The sequence below is a fragment of the Taurulus bubalis genome (genome assembly GCF_910589615.1).
Source record: "Taurulus bubalis genome assembly, chromosome: 1".
Lineage (NCBI taxonomy): Eukaryota > Metazoa > Chordata > Actinopteri > Perciformes > Cottidae > Taurulus > Taurulus bubalis.
Window position 1 is genome coordinate 42,228,302 of NC_136589.1, and position 16,293 is coordinate 42,244,594.

The following is a 16,293-nucleotide window of genomic DNA, read 5'->3' on the forward strand; positions in this document are numbered from 1 at the left end:
GGAGGAAGAAGAAGAGGAGGAGGAAGGTGAGGCCTGCGCTGCAGAGGTCTCACACTAACAGAGAAAACTGTACGAGACGAAGTAGACTAAAAGGTGCTGTGAGAGTCCAGTTACCGGAATAGAAACGAGACTTTTTGCTGCAAAAAACAAATAGATGTTGAGTTTATTTTTAATTTTTTGCTGAGTGGAATCTCTTTCAACTCAAATACTCTCTCCTTCCCAAAAAAACTAAATAACTGTCTCAACCAAGCATCATGAAAGGTTTCTCCTCGTCGATTCTCTTCTACGGTCACGGGACTTTTTCGTATAGTTCATAATCTAAAGAATTGTCTTTTGGACAGCAGGAATTTCTATCGATTTCAAAGCTCTTATTTTATTCATGGGATTATAAAAAATTAAAAAAGAATTTAAAACTTGAAGTCAGAAAAAAGTGCACACAAAAACAGTTAATTTAATAATATATATATATATAGTCTTATTATTCTTAGTCTTGTCTCTACTGCACCTTTAAGATGAGAAGAACAGAAAAGAAGTTTAGAAGAAGAAGAAGAAGAAGAAGAAGAAGAAGAAGAAGAAGAAGAAGAAGAACTGAGGTGAAATAAACTCCAGCTGCTGCTTGTTTTATACAACCGGGCGCACCAGACGGGTGGGATATCAAGAGACAAAACTCTTAGAATAAAGGACTGACCAACGACAGAGGCAACAAACTACGGCTCCAATTCATACGAGAAAAATAGAAAATATTAATAATAACATTCCTTTTTTCCACCATTTCTTTCATTTGATAGCACAAATGATGTCAAACTTAATACTACATTTGTATGTAATGTAAGCAATTTTCTTTTTATAACATATTTTCTATATATTATGAATAAATAAAATATGAGAAAATTGCATCAAAATATTTACTTGTCCTGTCTAATAATCTAGTTTAAATTCATTTAAGCGTCCATAAATCACCATTTTCCTTCAGCGGGGCTCAATAAATTCCTCAATAAATTATTTTCCTTTTTTTTCCTTTCTACTACATTTGTATATAGTGTAAGCAATACTCTTTTGCATCAAAAGTTGTACTTGTTCTGTCTAATAATCTAGTTTAAATAAATGTAAGCGTCCATAAATCACCATTTTTCTTCAGCCGGGCTCAATAAATTCCTCAATAAGTTCTTTTCCTTTTTTCTCCCATTTCTTTCATAATTTGATAGTACATTTTGTGTGTACTATAGTGCTATTTTTGCATGAAAAGTTGTACTAATAATCTAGTTTAAATTAATTTAAGCGTCCATAAATCTCCCTTTCCGTGTCTCTGACTTACCGGCAGGTTTCTGGCCGAGTCCAGGAAGACGACGAGCAGCGCGGACGACAGGCCGTCGTTGGCTTGACCGCGATCGGCTTTGATGCTCGCCAGCGCCTGAGAGGACGCAGAGGAGACGCTGCTCAGCACGGCGGGTCTGGATTCATATTTATTTATTTATTTATTGGTATGAATGGAGCGCTCTGTACCTGGTCCAGCTTCTCCGGTGAAGACAGCAGAGACAACCACTCCATCTTCAGGTGCAGCTTCCCCGTCGCCACGTCCTCCACCATGAACCACTGAAGACCAGCAGAACACCCCGTTAACGCAACATAACCCATAACACAGCAATGATTCACAATACTAGCACTATGCTAGTATTCATCTATATTTTAGAATAAAAGATTGTTCACACGTGACAGCGTCCTGGAAGACAACTGCAGATTATTAACTTCCTTATTACAAAAAATATTATTAGAAGCCAAAATGAGAACCATAAATTACAATTTTTAGTATCACTATTTTATTTAATATTGATTTCATGTCTGTAAATCTCTCCCTTCTTTTAATACGAGGAAAAATAATACAATAGCTGTATGTATGTATGTATGTATGTATGTATGTATGTATGTATGTATGTATGTATGTATGTATTATTAGTTATTTAAGGATTTAAGTTTCACGAACTATGGCTTTTTTTAAATGTCTTTCCTTATTTAAACCTAAATACTGTATTTAATTTATTTGGATATAGTGGGATGAATAGTTTTCTTATATATGTGCCTGTGTGTGTATATATATATATATATATTTACGCAGATTACCTCATCGACCTTCTGCTCCTTCTGCAGCTCCGCCACGTCGATGCCCAGGCTGGAGACAAAGTCACATTATCAGTTATCGTTATCAGTCATTAAACGCACCACTGTGTGGCCTTCAGGGCCCCGGCACCTTCAGGGGCCCCGGCCTTGCCTATTCATGACGAGTAGTATTTGTACACACACAGTGTACATTATGACACATTATGAACACGTGATCCTTACGTTGTGGGGACAACGACAAAAAAGTAGTTTGTAAAAATATAAATTCACTGTTTTTCCAGGACCAAATTAATCAAAAAGTACCAAATTAAATCAGAAAGTAGTGAAAAGTTCCCTGAGCACAAAGTAACGTCTTTAAATGTTTAGTTTTGTCTGAGCGACAGTAAAAAAATATAAATAAAATATATCTTCAATTTCTTTCTAATAATGTGGAACACATAAAAGCAGCAAATCTTTATATTAGAGCCGAGAAAAGAAGATGTTTTGCCTTCTTGGTGGACGTCAACGATTATCAACTTATTGATTATTTTAGCACTCGTTAGCAAAGATGAGGCCAGAGAACAAACATCCATAACATCTTGTTGGTCTTAGATTCATTATCAGGAGCCGTACCTTCCCAGGAAGTCGTCTTTATCCGTGTCTTCATCAAACAACTCGATCTCCAGATTCTGAGCCGTGTTTTCATAGATTAAGGCCTGAAGAACACACACATTAATGTGAGCTTCACACACACACCTCGTACAACTTGTTCCACTTGGAGGGAGGGGGGGGGAGGCGCGCACACACACACACACACACACACACACACACACACACCTCGTACACCTCGTTCCACTTGGGGTGCACCGTCTCGTGGATGACTTTGCTCTGGAACACATGCGTGCCGATCTTGATGAATCCGTACGGGTCGGACTTCCCTTTGATCAAACCGCCCAGGAACTTGTCTTTGCCCAGCAGGTCCTGCGCCTCCAGGAAGTGGATCCTCAGGACGCCCTACGGACACGGAGCGGTGTGAGTCTGTGTCTGTGTGTGTGTGTGTGGGGGGGGGGGGGTGTACCTTGGGCATGGGGAAGCGCAGCTGGGCCAGCTGGCTCTCCTGCACCAGAGGGATGGTGATGCGGTTAGGAAGAACCATCTGACTGGAGATGATGTCCTGAACGATGTTGTCAAACAAACCACTGAGGAAGAGGAAGAACAGGAGGAGGAGGAGGAGGAGAGCGAGGGAGGAGGAACAGGAGGAGGAGGAGAAAACGATTAGAAGATAATAACAACTTTTAAAACAAAAAACAGTATTAAGAGCCAGAGAAGATGAGAGAATTAAAACAATAGGAATATTTGTTCGGCCGGCTTTAGGACAGAAAGTTATTAAAATTGTGAAAAGCATTTTAATCTCATCAGCAGGTTTTTTTCTTTCCTGAGAGGAACATTTTATTTTCCCCCTGTTAATTACTTAAAACAAAGTTTCAAAGTTTTTTGCAGGTTTAAATTTAAGACCAAATAAGTATTACAACAACAAAACCGTAAAAATAACGAAAAATAACTAAAGAAAGTGAACTCACCCGTTCTTAACACACGAGAGATGGATATGATGGATATATATATATAAACATATGTTTGTTATATTTTATTAGGGTGAACTGACCCTTTGGGAGAATATTTTTTTTAGGCCGTTTAAAATAAAAATACATGTCTGATCAATAAAAAGGACTAAACCGATATATAACAGCTTATTTGAGGTAATATGAATTTTAATAGTATTTACTGCATATTAAATGTAGTTCCCTTGTTCATACAGTAGACTGCATTATGCTCTGTTGTCCTCTAGAGGGCAGCAGCAACCTGCGTCACACATACACACAGCGTCGCTGCAGAAATATAGCCCATACTCTGACAGAGCTGATCCCGGGTCAGTTTCAGAAGAGAACGTCACAAGCAGAGTCGAGTCCAGCTGACTTCTGGTCTGCTGACTCACGACAACAACGACCTTGTCTTTTCCTACAGCTTCAGGGGGAATGCAAATAAAAGTGAGGGGCACCTCACACAGGAAGAGAGGGAGGAGGGTGGGGCGAGACACACACACACACGTACGTACACACACGTACGTACACACACACTGTGGTGTGTTCACACGAACTTGTCGAACAAGGAAAGCTACATTTCTCAGGGCGGAGCCTTGTTGGAAGCCGCACAGAGTTTCTCTGCTAAAAAACAAAAGAGTGCGCGGCAGGAAACGGCTACAGGTCGATGTGGAGGAGCAGCCAGCGAGCACTCTGATGTTCTCGTTACACGGATACGCTTTTAGGATTAAAAACATTTTTAAAAGTCAGATTCTAAAGATACACGATGCAGCTTCAGGTTCAGCTTGTTTTTAGACTGAAATATATAAACAGCTGTTGGATGGATTGACCTTAAGTCCAGACATTCGTGGTCCCCAGATGATGCATCCTCATGATCTTTAGGGAGGGACCAGGTGACGCAACATCTTCACTTTCCATTTAACGCCTTCGCCAGGTCCCTACTTTGTTTTTGTGTGTTTTCTTAACCAAATATCAAAAGAAATTGCGCCTCATATGTATTTTGTTCAAAAACGCTTTATTAGAGAACTTTAGCGCGGCGTGAACGCGGTAAACATCCCAAGCCTCCTCCTCCTCCTCCCACGTAAAGTATTTTTGCAGTTTTTCTAAGTCGAAATGTTATAGTTTTCTGACCGAAACGCTTGTTTGAGGAGGAGGAGGAGGAAGAGGAGGAAGAAGACAAATACCGCTTTCTTCTTTTAGCTGCGGAAGTACAACAGTAATTCAAAAGCACCAGCTCTATAAAAACATTGCAGTTCTCAGCGGGCTCTCAATTATAATTAAACTGAAGACTCAAATGGATGTATTCGATGTGTATAAAGTAAAATATCTATACCTTATCTATATGTAATTATCAACACAAAGTGTCAAACAGTTGTGAAGTACAAAGAAAATTATACATGATTTAAAAAAAAAAAAATAATCACAAATAAAAAACTGAAAAGTGCCGTGTGCAAAATGATTCAGCCCCCTTTTCTCCGAGTACAACCAATTGCCTTCAGAAGTTGCCTGATGACTGCTGAATGATTGAATGTTGACCGAATGACTAAATAGAGTCCACCTGTGTGTAATCTAATCTCAGTACAAATACAGCTGTTCTGTGACGGCCTCAGAGGTTCGTTAAGAGAATATTGGGGAGCAAACAGGACCATGAAGTCCAAGGAACACACCAGACAGGTCAGAGATAAAGTTGTGGAGAAGTTTAAAGCAGGGTTAGGCTACACAAAGATTTCCCAAGCTTTGAACATGTCACGGAGCACTGTTCAATCCATTATCCGGAAATGGAAAGAGTACGGCACAACTGCAAACCTACCAAGACACGGCCGTCCACCTAAACTTACGGGCCGAACAAGGAGAGCACTGACAGGAGATGCAGCCAAGAGGCCCATGTGGCTCTGGACCAACTGCAGAGATCCACAGCTCAGGTGGGGGAATCTGTCCACAGGACAACTATTGGGCGTGCACTCCACAAATCTGGCCTTTATGGAAGAGTGGCAAGAAGAAAGCCATTGTTAAAAGAAAACCATAAGAAGTCTCGTTTGCAGTTTGCCAGAAACCATGTGGGGGACACAGCAAACATGTGGAAGAAGGTGCTCTGGTCAGATGAGACACCAATTGAACTTTTTGGCCTAAATGCAAAGCGTTATGTGTGGTGGAAACTTAACACTGGTTAGGTTCACCTTCCAGCAGGACAATGACCCTAAACACAAAGCCAGGGCTACAATGGAATGGTTTTAACAAAACATGTTCATGTGTTAGAATGGCCCAGTCAAAGTCCAGACTTAAATCACATCGAGAATCTATGGCAAGATCTGAAAACCGCTGTTCACAAACGCTCTCCATCTAACCTGACTCACCTTGAGCTGTTTTTCACAGAAGAATGGACAAAAATCTCAGTCTCTAGATGTGCAAAGCTGGTAGAGACTTGCAGCTGAAATTGCAGCAAAAAGGCGGTTCCACAAAGTATTGACTCAGGGGGGCTGAATAATTTTGCACACTGCACTTTTCTGTTTTTTTATTTGTGAAATTTTTTTAAAATCATGTATAATTTTCTTTGTACTTCACAATTGTGTGACACTTTGTGTTGGTCTTTCACATAAAATTCCAATAAAATATATGTATGTTTGTGGCGTGTAATGTGACAGCGTTCAAGGGGTATGAATACTTTTGCAAGCCACTGTGTGTGTGTATGTATATATATACAGAGTAGGACATTTACATATTTTTTTAGGGGGGCAATTTTTGCCCCTACAGACTGAAATCCAGGGGCATTTCAATAAATATTGGGGACACATTTTGAAACTTGTGACAGGAAGTCCAGACGGTTGATTTAAATGCGGACGGCGCATTTCTAATTTCTAAGTTCATTACATTATTTTAATTATTAGAGGAAATCATGGGGGCATTTTTTGCCCCTCTCCTAGTGATATCAGGGGCAAAATTATATTTCTTTGGGGCAGTTTTGCCCTTGTGTATTTCCGACACATATTTATATCTCCACACGGAGACGACACCTTCAGGACATCACGTCCATGAGACACACAGATTCACACGTTCATTTCACAATACGGTTACTCACTTCACACCAGGAATGTCAAGCAGGTTTGTGAGACCAGTCCAGTTAATATCCAGCAACTGAGAGAGAGAGAGAATAAACACAGTTGTTAATAAAAAGACGAGAGCGGCTTACAGGTAAAAGAACGTTCTGGTGACGGAGAGCAGACAAGACTTCAGGTCACGTGTCCACGTTTTGAGGATTTGTGGGAGGAAACTGAAAGTGTTCGTCCTAAACAGCAGCTAAACTTTTAGGATATTTTTATGATGAGGGAACTTGTTTTAATGGTAATGTTCTGACATTAAGAGTCAAAAATATCAATAAAGTAACTAATTTAATGGCAGTTAATTTGATTTTCAAAATCATTCAAAGACTCAAACATGATTTGAAGAGAATAAAATGATTATCTGCAATTTCCTTCATATGATAAACGTGACGAGCAAATTGTAAAATAAAAGCGTTGGTGTGGAACGTGTTTCTTCTTCTGCACATCTTAAATCAGCGGCCTCAACTTCAATGGAGCCGGCGATCACTAGAGCAGATCGGGTTAGCTTCATACAAACAGGAAGTACGTGGAAATGACTTCACATTAGCAGATGAAAAGCTGCTGACGCCTCAACAGATCAGGAGGGGAAGTCCAAACAGGAAACGTGTAAATGCAGGGTTCATACACATTGTGACTGATGGATTTCCATGACTTTAAACCAAATTTCCATGACCAAATATTTAGTGAAATCTGGGTGTAAACATGAAAAAGTGATCAAATGTAGTATTTAAACTAACAATGAGAATACAAAGCATACAGTAAACCTTAAATGACACAAATGAATGAGACAATAGTTTGATTAAAAGAATAAACATTTATATAGACGCCTGCTTATATTTTGAGCCTCTCTCTCTCTCTCTCTCTCTCTCTCTCTCTCTCTCTGAGCAGACAGCAACGACAACCCTCACAGCAGGTGCGGCACACGATTGTGCGTTAGCTGGCATAGCGACAAATATGCTGTGCAAGTGGCACGTTTGCACAGCACTGATGATGACGAAACCCGACACTTCAGGCGGCAACACGTTCTTACAATCAGATTCAGGGAGGAGGAGCTTAACCTGGTCTTCTAACCCAGTGACGAGCTGAAACACTTCAGCGTATTAAACAGGGTTTCCCGAGGAGGAAGTCACATGGTTAACATTCCGTCTAATAAAACAAGAATCACAGAACACATATCGGACACACCCTGATAGTCTACAGTTATCACTGGTGATGATAGAAGGAACAGTACAGGAAGCAATGGCTGCAGTACAAGTAGAGGAGTGGAATTAGTACTGGAACATATCAATATAGATGAATGGGAGGATGGATGTATGGATGGAAGGCTGGATGGATGGATAGATAGGAGGACAGATGGATTGAAGGATGGATAGTTTGAAGGATAAATGGAAAGAGAGATGGATAGATGGACAGCTGGATTGAGGGATGGAAGGATAGCTGGATGCATGGATGGAAGGCTATATGAAAGGCCATATGGAAGGATAGATGGATGGATACAAAAAAGGAGAATCAGATGATAGAAAGACAACCAGCAGTAAAGGCTGTAGAGAAAGGTGGTGTTCATCAGAAGCCTGCAGTTCAGGAGGGAATTCATCCGTATTTTACTCAGAGATGAGTGACTGCAGGTCGGCACACAAACGGTCCGGTGTCTCAAAACAGCAGCAGGTATTTAAAACGGAGGCTGAGCCTGTCACGGTGAACGTATGCGGGGATTTAAGGAGGAATGAAGGGAAGAAACGTACCACTGACTTTGTAAAGGAGGAAGTGTCTGTGTGTGAATAAGCCAGAGCGAGGTAGAGGGTGTGTGTGTATGTGTGTGTGTCAGTATCTTTAGGATTAAGAGTGACCGCAGAATAAAAGAGCCTTAAAATGTGCTGGAAACCCCTTTTAACGGCTTAAGAAGATGAGGAGCAATGAGGAAAAGTGACGCATGAAACTGCTGAAATATCTCTGGATAGATATATATATATATATATACACATACACATACATACATAATATACACACACACTACACTGGCTGATAGGGCTTAACATGGCTTATACAGGAAACCTATGAGAACATCTCTGGACAAAACAAGTTTCCTTGGTGAGTCAGATCTACAGGAAACACATGCTGTCAGCGCCTGCAGCTCGGCCTGAGATATCCTGTTCATCCTAAATACGATGGATCCACTTCACAACCATGATTAAAAAACAACTCATAATGGCAATAACTATGTGCAAGGATCACGACGCTTGCACATAGTTCCTCTTCAGTCGTCGCGCGTGTGTGTGTGTGTGTGTGTGTGTGTGTGTGTGTGTGTGTGTGTGTGTGTGTGTTCAGCGCAGTGAAGTGGGTACGTGTCTTTCCGTGGCCTAGTTAAGCGCTCTAGACATAGACCGCGGTGGACCACAATGCCGTGCAGCCGGGCCCGGCACAGGAAGGCAACAACTTGTAGCTCATAGCTCTGTGTGTGTGTATAGAGATGTAAACAACCATATTTCCTTAATTTCATCACTAAAACCGCGCTGACTTATAACTCTATACGCCTTTTTTTCCAGTCATAGTATTTTATTTGTTTGATTGAATGGAAATATCCTGTAGGTTTAAAACGTGAGATATCCGTTCCCAGAGGAGACGGCGACGTCCCGGTCAGAGGGCCGGGGTCAAAGGTCAAACAGGTCCTCACCGGTTTCTTGATGAAGAAGACGGACAGCGCCCCGATCAGAGGCATGTCTCCCAGCAGCGGCTCCATCACCACCCTCACCGTCCCATGGAGCTAGAGGAGGAAGCAACGCATACTCATGATTATTGTCCTTTTTCCACTTGTTTGTTGTGAACGCCATCGTTTTTATTATTGATGCTTCTTTTTACAAGGCAGTTAGGGGACACACTGTCCTTGACTTTTAAAAAAGGGACAGTGTTAATTTATTAGCAGATATTGAATATAATACTCATAACTATGTTTTAATCGGTGTAGAATCACAAGAAACTCAAAAATGTTTTGTTTTCCTGAGACAAAAACTTCTATTTTTGTTTTGTAAACTTCTCTGGAGGAAATTAGGACAAGAGGACAGAGGACATAGGACGACATAGGACAGCAGGATGTGAGGACAGGAGGACACAGGACACATGAGGACAGGAGGACACAGGACACATGAGAACAGGAGGACACAGGACACATGAGGACAGGAGGACATAGGACACATGAGGACAGGAGGACAGGAGGACACAGGACACATGAGGACAGGAGGACAGAAGACAGCTGAGAGGTATTCAATTGGTTGCAACCTGCCACAAACCACTAGAGGCCACTAAAACGTACAGACTGTCCCTTTAAAATGAAATAAAATAGTAAAACAACGCTGAACAGTTCTTTTGACATTTTGGTTTTCTGCACTGATTACAGACTGAAAGGTCGACATTATAAAACCTCACGAGGAGAGAAGATCTGGGATTAATCAAGTGAAACTCCTTTCAATGTGGAACTGAAGTTGCACACATGAGAGAATCCTAAAAGAAGCAGTGAGTGTCTTTTCCTCCTTCTCAGAGGCAGCAGTGACTCAGGCCTCAGACATGCAGACTGCACGTCTGCAGCTCCAAGTTTGGGTCGCGGCTCCTCTGAGTAATCAAATACCAACATTTTAATCATGGAGGAAGGGTGCAGCGCAAAGATTTAACAAAGATAACGTGTTGTTTACATCTTTACATGTTGTTTACATGTTGTCTGAGATAAAACATTTAAAAAGAAACAGGAGGATGCTTTCTAAATCCTGTGTGTGTGTCTCTCTCTGTGTGTGTGTGTGTGTGTGTGTGTGTGTGTGTGTGTGTGTGTGTGTGTGTGTGTCTCCTCTATCAGTCCAGCGTCAACACATTATGTAAACGCTGCTCGGTGGAGGTCAAAGGTCAACACGGAGGTCACGGTCAAAGGAACGGGACGACGTCAATAACATCGGTCTGAAAGTCTCTTAATCCTCTATAGCCTCAGAAGATACATATTAATATGCTTGTTCATGTTTGAATTGATTTGATTTGATCTTACTATGTTTGATCATTTTATTATTTATTTTTCTTGTGTGTTTTTTCTTTTAGCATTGTTGATATAATATCTTTGAGTTTTGGACTGTTGAATTTGTGATTAGAAAAACAATAATTGAGAAATATAAAAACTAAACATTTAATTAATTAATTAAATTTAAGTGAAAATAATTGACAGATTATCGATAATGTACAAAATCATTAGCGGCAACCCTATAATGTTGAATTATCTTTATAGCTTCATTTTTAGCTTTTTTCTGTTATAATATTTATTTAAAAAGTGTGAAGATAAGTTGCACAAAAAAGACGAGGTATGCACCTTTATTCAAATCAAAATATATAATAATAAATCAAACTATAGCTGCAACTATTATTATTTTTCATTACCACTAATATAATAATAATAATAATAATAATAATAATAATAATAGTATTTTTGTCATCATTGAATAATTAAGATCTCTCAAAAATAATCACGGTCATAGTTTTGGCCATAATCTAAAATGATGATGATGTTTTGTCACAGACCGTAAATCTGATTAGTGGATTTATTCGTTTCTGCACTAAACCAAAACATCTGGAACCGGCAGAACCCGGAGGTGATGACGTCACAGCTGTAAACCTCATTAAAAGACACCTGTATGCTCTTGATTCCAGCTCTGCAGTAGTACTTCTTGATGTCCACGCCGATCTCGGTGTTCCCGACAAAACTGAAATAGGGGGAGAGAAAAATAAATGCGATAAATAAGATGATAAAAGAAAAAAATAGCTAAAATAAACATAAATGCCTTCGTCACAAGGGGAAAAGCAAACAGATCGGATGAAGATCAGATCCTGTTACTATTGTTTTATTCTCCTTCGCCTTTGAAATCTAGAAATACTTTTATTCTGAAAGGAAAAAAGGTGTCAAGAAATCCTCCTTTTTTTTTTTTTTACAGGCTTATAAAAGTCCTAAAACGTTTTTTTAAACAAATGTTCCTCAAACAGGAGAAAATAGTGCTTTTGGGACCTTTTGCACATCTTTGTCTGCTCGTTAGCGGGCCCTTCTGGTTTTGGTCTTTGACAATAAGATAAAGTCCTGTTTAGCGGTCGGCCGTGTACCTGATCTGCAGGTCCATGATGACCTGCCGCTTGTCCACGTTCTCCGTGTACACTTTCACCCCGTTAACCCTCAGCGGCTGTGGGATACACAGAGCAAAAAAAAAAGGGTGTAAATCGCCGTCAAATCACATCGGAGTCACCAAACATGGAAGTCACAGAAATGAAAAAAAACACGCCGACAACATAAAATATCTTCATGCCGACACGTTGACAGAAGCTACGAGCAGCAGCGATATTACTGCATGTTTTAGCCCATTTTGCAACCTTTTTCCAAATCCTACGATACAGTGTTTCAAATTCCTTTATCTGCTTCTATTGTTGCGACTTGGAAAAAAAAAAAAATAGCAATATAAGATTTCGTAGCATGAGCGCTATTATTAGCTCCACCTTCTTTTCTTCAGCTGCCTTTCGGTTCAAGAACTTTAAAAATCTATTCTGTGCACTTCCTCTCATCAGAAGGTCACATTGATATTAAGAAATGCAGAGAAAACACATACAAGATCAATAATAATGGGAATGATATAGGAATATATATAAATAAAATAAATGCTTTAAAAAACAATTCATTTAACAAAAAGCTAAAAAAAAAACAACTAAATACTGGCTCTGCGTTGCCGCCGTCTCGTCACCTTGTCGCCCATGTCGATCTTGGAGAAGCAGAAGGAGCCGAGATGAGGGTTGGCGCTCTTCACCGTCGGTTCGATGGTCTCTCTGAACAGCTTGTCCACAAACTGGCAGATGAACGGCCACATCTGCTTCACCGTCTGACGGAGAGAGAGAGAATCAGACCCAAGAGATCAGGTGTTCACATCCCGCACGGCCGACGTAACGTTGGGCCTCCGTCACGGATTATATGTGCGTAATTTACTGAATCAGAATCGTGGTTAAAGTAAAGGTTTGGGGAACACTTCTGTTAATTTTTCATCCTTCGTCTTGTTGTATTTTGCTAAATCATGCTCAGTAATTTCCTTTTTGTGTTCTTCCTTTAGGTCGTGTGAGTTGAATATGAGCCGACTGCTTCTGTGTTAAAATATTCAAGAGGCCAGGGAGTCGTGATGACACTTTTTAAATGCTACTCATAATCAGAGGGAATTTAAACAACAAAAGACACTCAGCTTTCTGAAAGCAGCTCATCGACTTTCACCTAGAGGTCGACAAGTTGTTTCCTGCTTGAAGAAGTCGCTGATAACAGCAGTTTATAGTCAACGAGTTCCTTTTGTCACTCAGAAATATATCTCTTATATAAAGTTAATGCACTTTCTCCCACTTTTTACTTGCACAACAATTTCCCTCAGACTAAAAACTGTTTGATCATCTTATCTTCACTGCATCTAATAAACTAAACAATATAATAAACTGTAAACTAACATAAAACACAAGCATCACACAAACGCCCCTCTGTCATGTGTGGATATTAAAAACATGGACATCCATTAACTGCTTCCTGGAAGTCCACCTGAACATTTACAGAAAGTGATGCTGCTCTACTTCTCTCTCCTCTCCATGGGGAGCAGCACTGGGTCGAGTTCTAGCAGAGCTCCAGATCCTATTTATACACAGAGTGCTCCGGTAGCTAACGAGCTAACGGCGTCTGATGTGGAGCAAAGCAGTGGGCGAGAGGAGAGAGAGGTTGTGTGTGTGTGTGTGTGTGTACCTTATTCAGCCACTCCACTCTCTCCACATCTGGATAATGGACCTGTAATAAGAGATAAAAAGGCCGGAGTTAGAATCATGGTATGACTATAATCCGCAGTAGGGAGGAGCGTAACAAGCAGAAAGCACTACTCCATAATCTCTGTGACACACACAGACACACACACACACACACTTAACAGCAATTAGAGAAATAAGGACCCATTCTGAGTCTGCAGTAGTTCACTTATAAAAAGTGATTAAAAAATTTAACCAAATTTCCATGACCAAACATTTAGTGAAATCTGTGTGTAAACATGAAAAAGTGAGTAAATGTAGTATTTAAACTAGCAATGAGAATACAAAGCATACAGTAGGGCTGTGCAGTATACCGGTTTCCGTACGGTATGAATTTTTCATATACCGGTCGCCGCTTTTGGCAGGCAACAACATTTAATGTTCACAGCTTGAAGCTGAAGGAACAGCGGACAGAGCTACTTTGATCTCATGGTGACTCACTTGACTCATGGTTTGAAAGAAATGACATCACCAAAATGCATGCTCGGTAAATCAATTCGCCAAAATGCCCACCCACACAGGAAGAATCTTCTTGTGCAGGAAGAAGTCTCTTCCTGTGCGGGTGGGCGGGAGTGGGTGGGATTTAACCAGCATGCATTTTGGCGATGTCATTTCTTTCAAACCATGAGTCAACTTTGTGGTTGTGTGTCCAGTAGTGCAGAGTAAAACAGAACAGCTGAGAGGAGCAGACCTGCCAGACCACTAAACTTTGATGTCAAGTAGGGGGCAACAAAATATTGGCTCGCGGGCCGCGAGTTTGAGACCCCTGCTTCAGAGCAACAACGACTCAGCAGTTCTTTCTTGAGTGAAGAAGGACGAAAGCGTTTTAAAGGTCGGTCCTTCCTGCAGTGATCTGAGAAAGCGTTGAGCTCCGTTCACTCAGGAGCAGCAGAAGAGTTTCCTGGAGACTGTAAACACACGGACAATCCCGATAGTTTGGATTTAAATGAGATAATACAACTTTAACCGCATGTTAGCTTATTAAAAACAACAATATATTGACTTCGGTTCTCGTTCACATTGAAACACGTTGCCCGCAAAACCATGCACATGTTTACCATGTTGAAAAAATACTGTAAAAAATACTTAAGTTCCTCTCTTGTTTTTCTAGAATATTAAATGTCATGAATGTATGATATCTAGTGTATTAAGCACACGACGTGAGAGCAAAATCTTAAAACCAAAAGGAAAAATTGGATAATGAAAGCTATAGTGAGTCATAGCTAACATTAGCTTAAAAAAGCTTTTCCCGCCAATTTAAATGCCTCTTATTAATACTCCAATTATAAAAGAATTTAAAAAATATATATATATAGTGAATGTAACGTTAGCTCCCAAATGCATCTTGTAGTCTTTTCTGTCTACTTCTCTCACAATTATTTCAGAAAATCTGCTCTTATCTCCTTTGGCGTATTTTTCACTGATATTGTTGAAGATGCCATATTGTCCCGACGGGCCTAGCAACAGAAACCAAGGAGGGGAGGGGCTTAGCAAAGGGCCAATCAAATTCCTGTATTCTACGGCAGGAAACTGACTCCCTGTGAGGGAAAACTCTTCCCACAGTTGAGGATCGGAGCTTCCCTTTTGTGTGTGTGTGACTGTGTGACTGTGTGTGTGTGTGTGTGACTGTGTGTGTGTGTGTGTGTGTGTGTGTGTGTGTGTGTGTGTGTGTCAAAGCCGGTCCAGTGGGTGGGACAAACAGTCCAACTATGTCACACAGCTGTTTGGAAAACCTCCCTTTCCAGCCACACCCCCCCACTACAATGCATGTGTGTGTGTGGAGAGGGAGAATATTTCTGTCAAGTTTACTTCTGTGAGAAGACATTTGCTCCATGTTGACGTCTATATTTAGGCTCTCAGAGAGAGAGAGAGAGAGAGAGAGAGAGAGAGATCAGTGGAGGAAACCTGAGAGCTCTATTGTGCTGAGGGCGGAGAGACAAATTTTTCAGATTTTTGATGTTCAACAGATTATAACTGTGGCCTGAATGTTGTGGCGTGTTGTTAAAGTGTACATTAAATATGCACAACATCGCCTGTTAAACGGCATCAAAACAACACTCATGTTGTACTAATGAAAACTCAGCCGGGCTGTGTAATAAAGCAATACATTATACATAATACACACTTAAATGGGTCTAATTTGACCGGACGTTTGGTTCTTTCCCGGCGCTAAAACAAAATGCGGTGGCTTTCTTATGAGGATTCCTTCCAGGAAGTGTTGGCAAGTTGTGATGTTTTTGTTGTGCGTTTCCACTGTGAGCCACGTCTCCCTCTCACGGGTCGATGTAGTTTGAATACATTTGAATGGAATCTGAATTATTTAGCAGCGCCCTAACCCGAGTCGACCGGACCGACTCCTTAAGTCAAGATCCTGTAAGATCCAAAGTTCCAAACGGAAGTTTAGAGGAATTATTTGCAAAAGAAAGATTTTCCTGCAGGACGCACAGTTGTTTTTTTCTTTGTTTTTAATGTGACTTCTTCCCGACGAGTTGCTGTTCTGCAGTGGAATAGAAAGGAGTAGAGAGAGAGACGAGCTGAGATGTTGAGACTAAGATGTTGGACCTACTCCAGAACGCCGGGTTTCTGTTCAAACGATGAGCAATGTTTCCACATTTAATCCAGATTGTACGACTTCTTATCCTTCATACAATCCGAGGTCCAATTGAGATACA

The 16,293-nt window shown here is 40.6% G+C and overlaps 1 protein-coding gene across 1 annotated transcript in view; it reads right to left on the reverse strand.

Moving 5' to 3' along the window:
• esyt2a (extended synaptotagmin-like protein 2a) overlaps positions 1-16,293 on the reverse strand; it is a 35,564-nt gene that overhangs the window by 11,333 nt on the left and 7,938 nt on the right. The window contains exons 3-14 of the mRNA XM_079219930.1: positions 13,566-13,607; positions 12,541-12,675; positions 11,912-11,988; positions 11,448-11,520; positions 9,462-9,551; positions 6,769-6,824; positions 3,173-3,293; positions 2,932-3,108; positions 2,728-2,810; positions 2,119-2,167; positions 1,504-1,593; positions 1,316-1,411 (exon numbers count right to left, since the gene is read on the reverse strand). Of these exons, the coding sequence (XP_079076056.1) occupies positions 1,316-1,411; positions 1,504-1,593; positions 2,119-2,167; positions 2,728-2,810; positions 2,932-3,108; positions 3,173-3,293; positions 6,769-6,824; positions 9,462-9,551; positions 11,448-11,520; positions 11,912-11,988; positions 12,541-12,675; positions 13,566-13,607 (1,089 nt within the window). The remainder of the gene's footprint in view (positions 1-1,315; positions 1,412-1,503; positions 1,594-2,118; positions 2,168-2,727; positions 2,811-2,931; positions 3,109-3,172; positions 3,294-6,768; positions 6,825-9,461; positions 9,552-11,447; positions 11,521-11,911; positions 11,989-12,540; positions 12,676-13,565; positions 13,608-16,293) is intronic.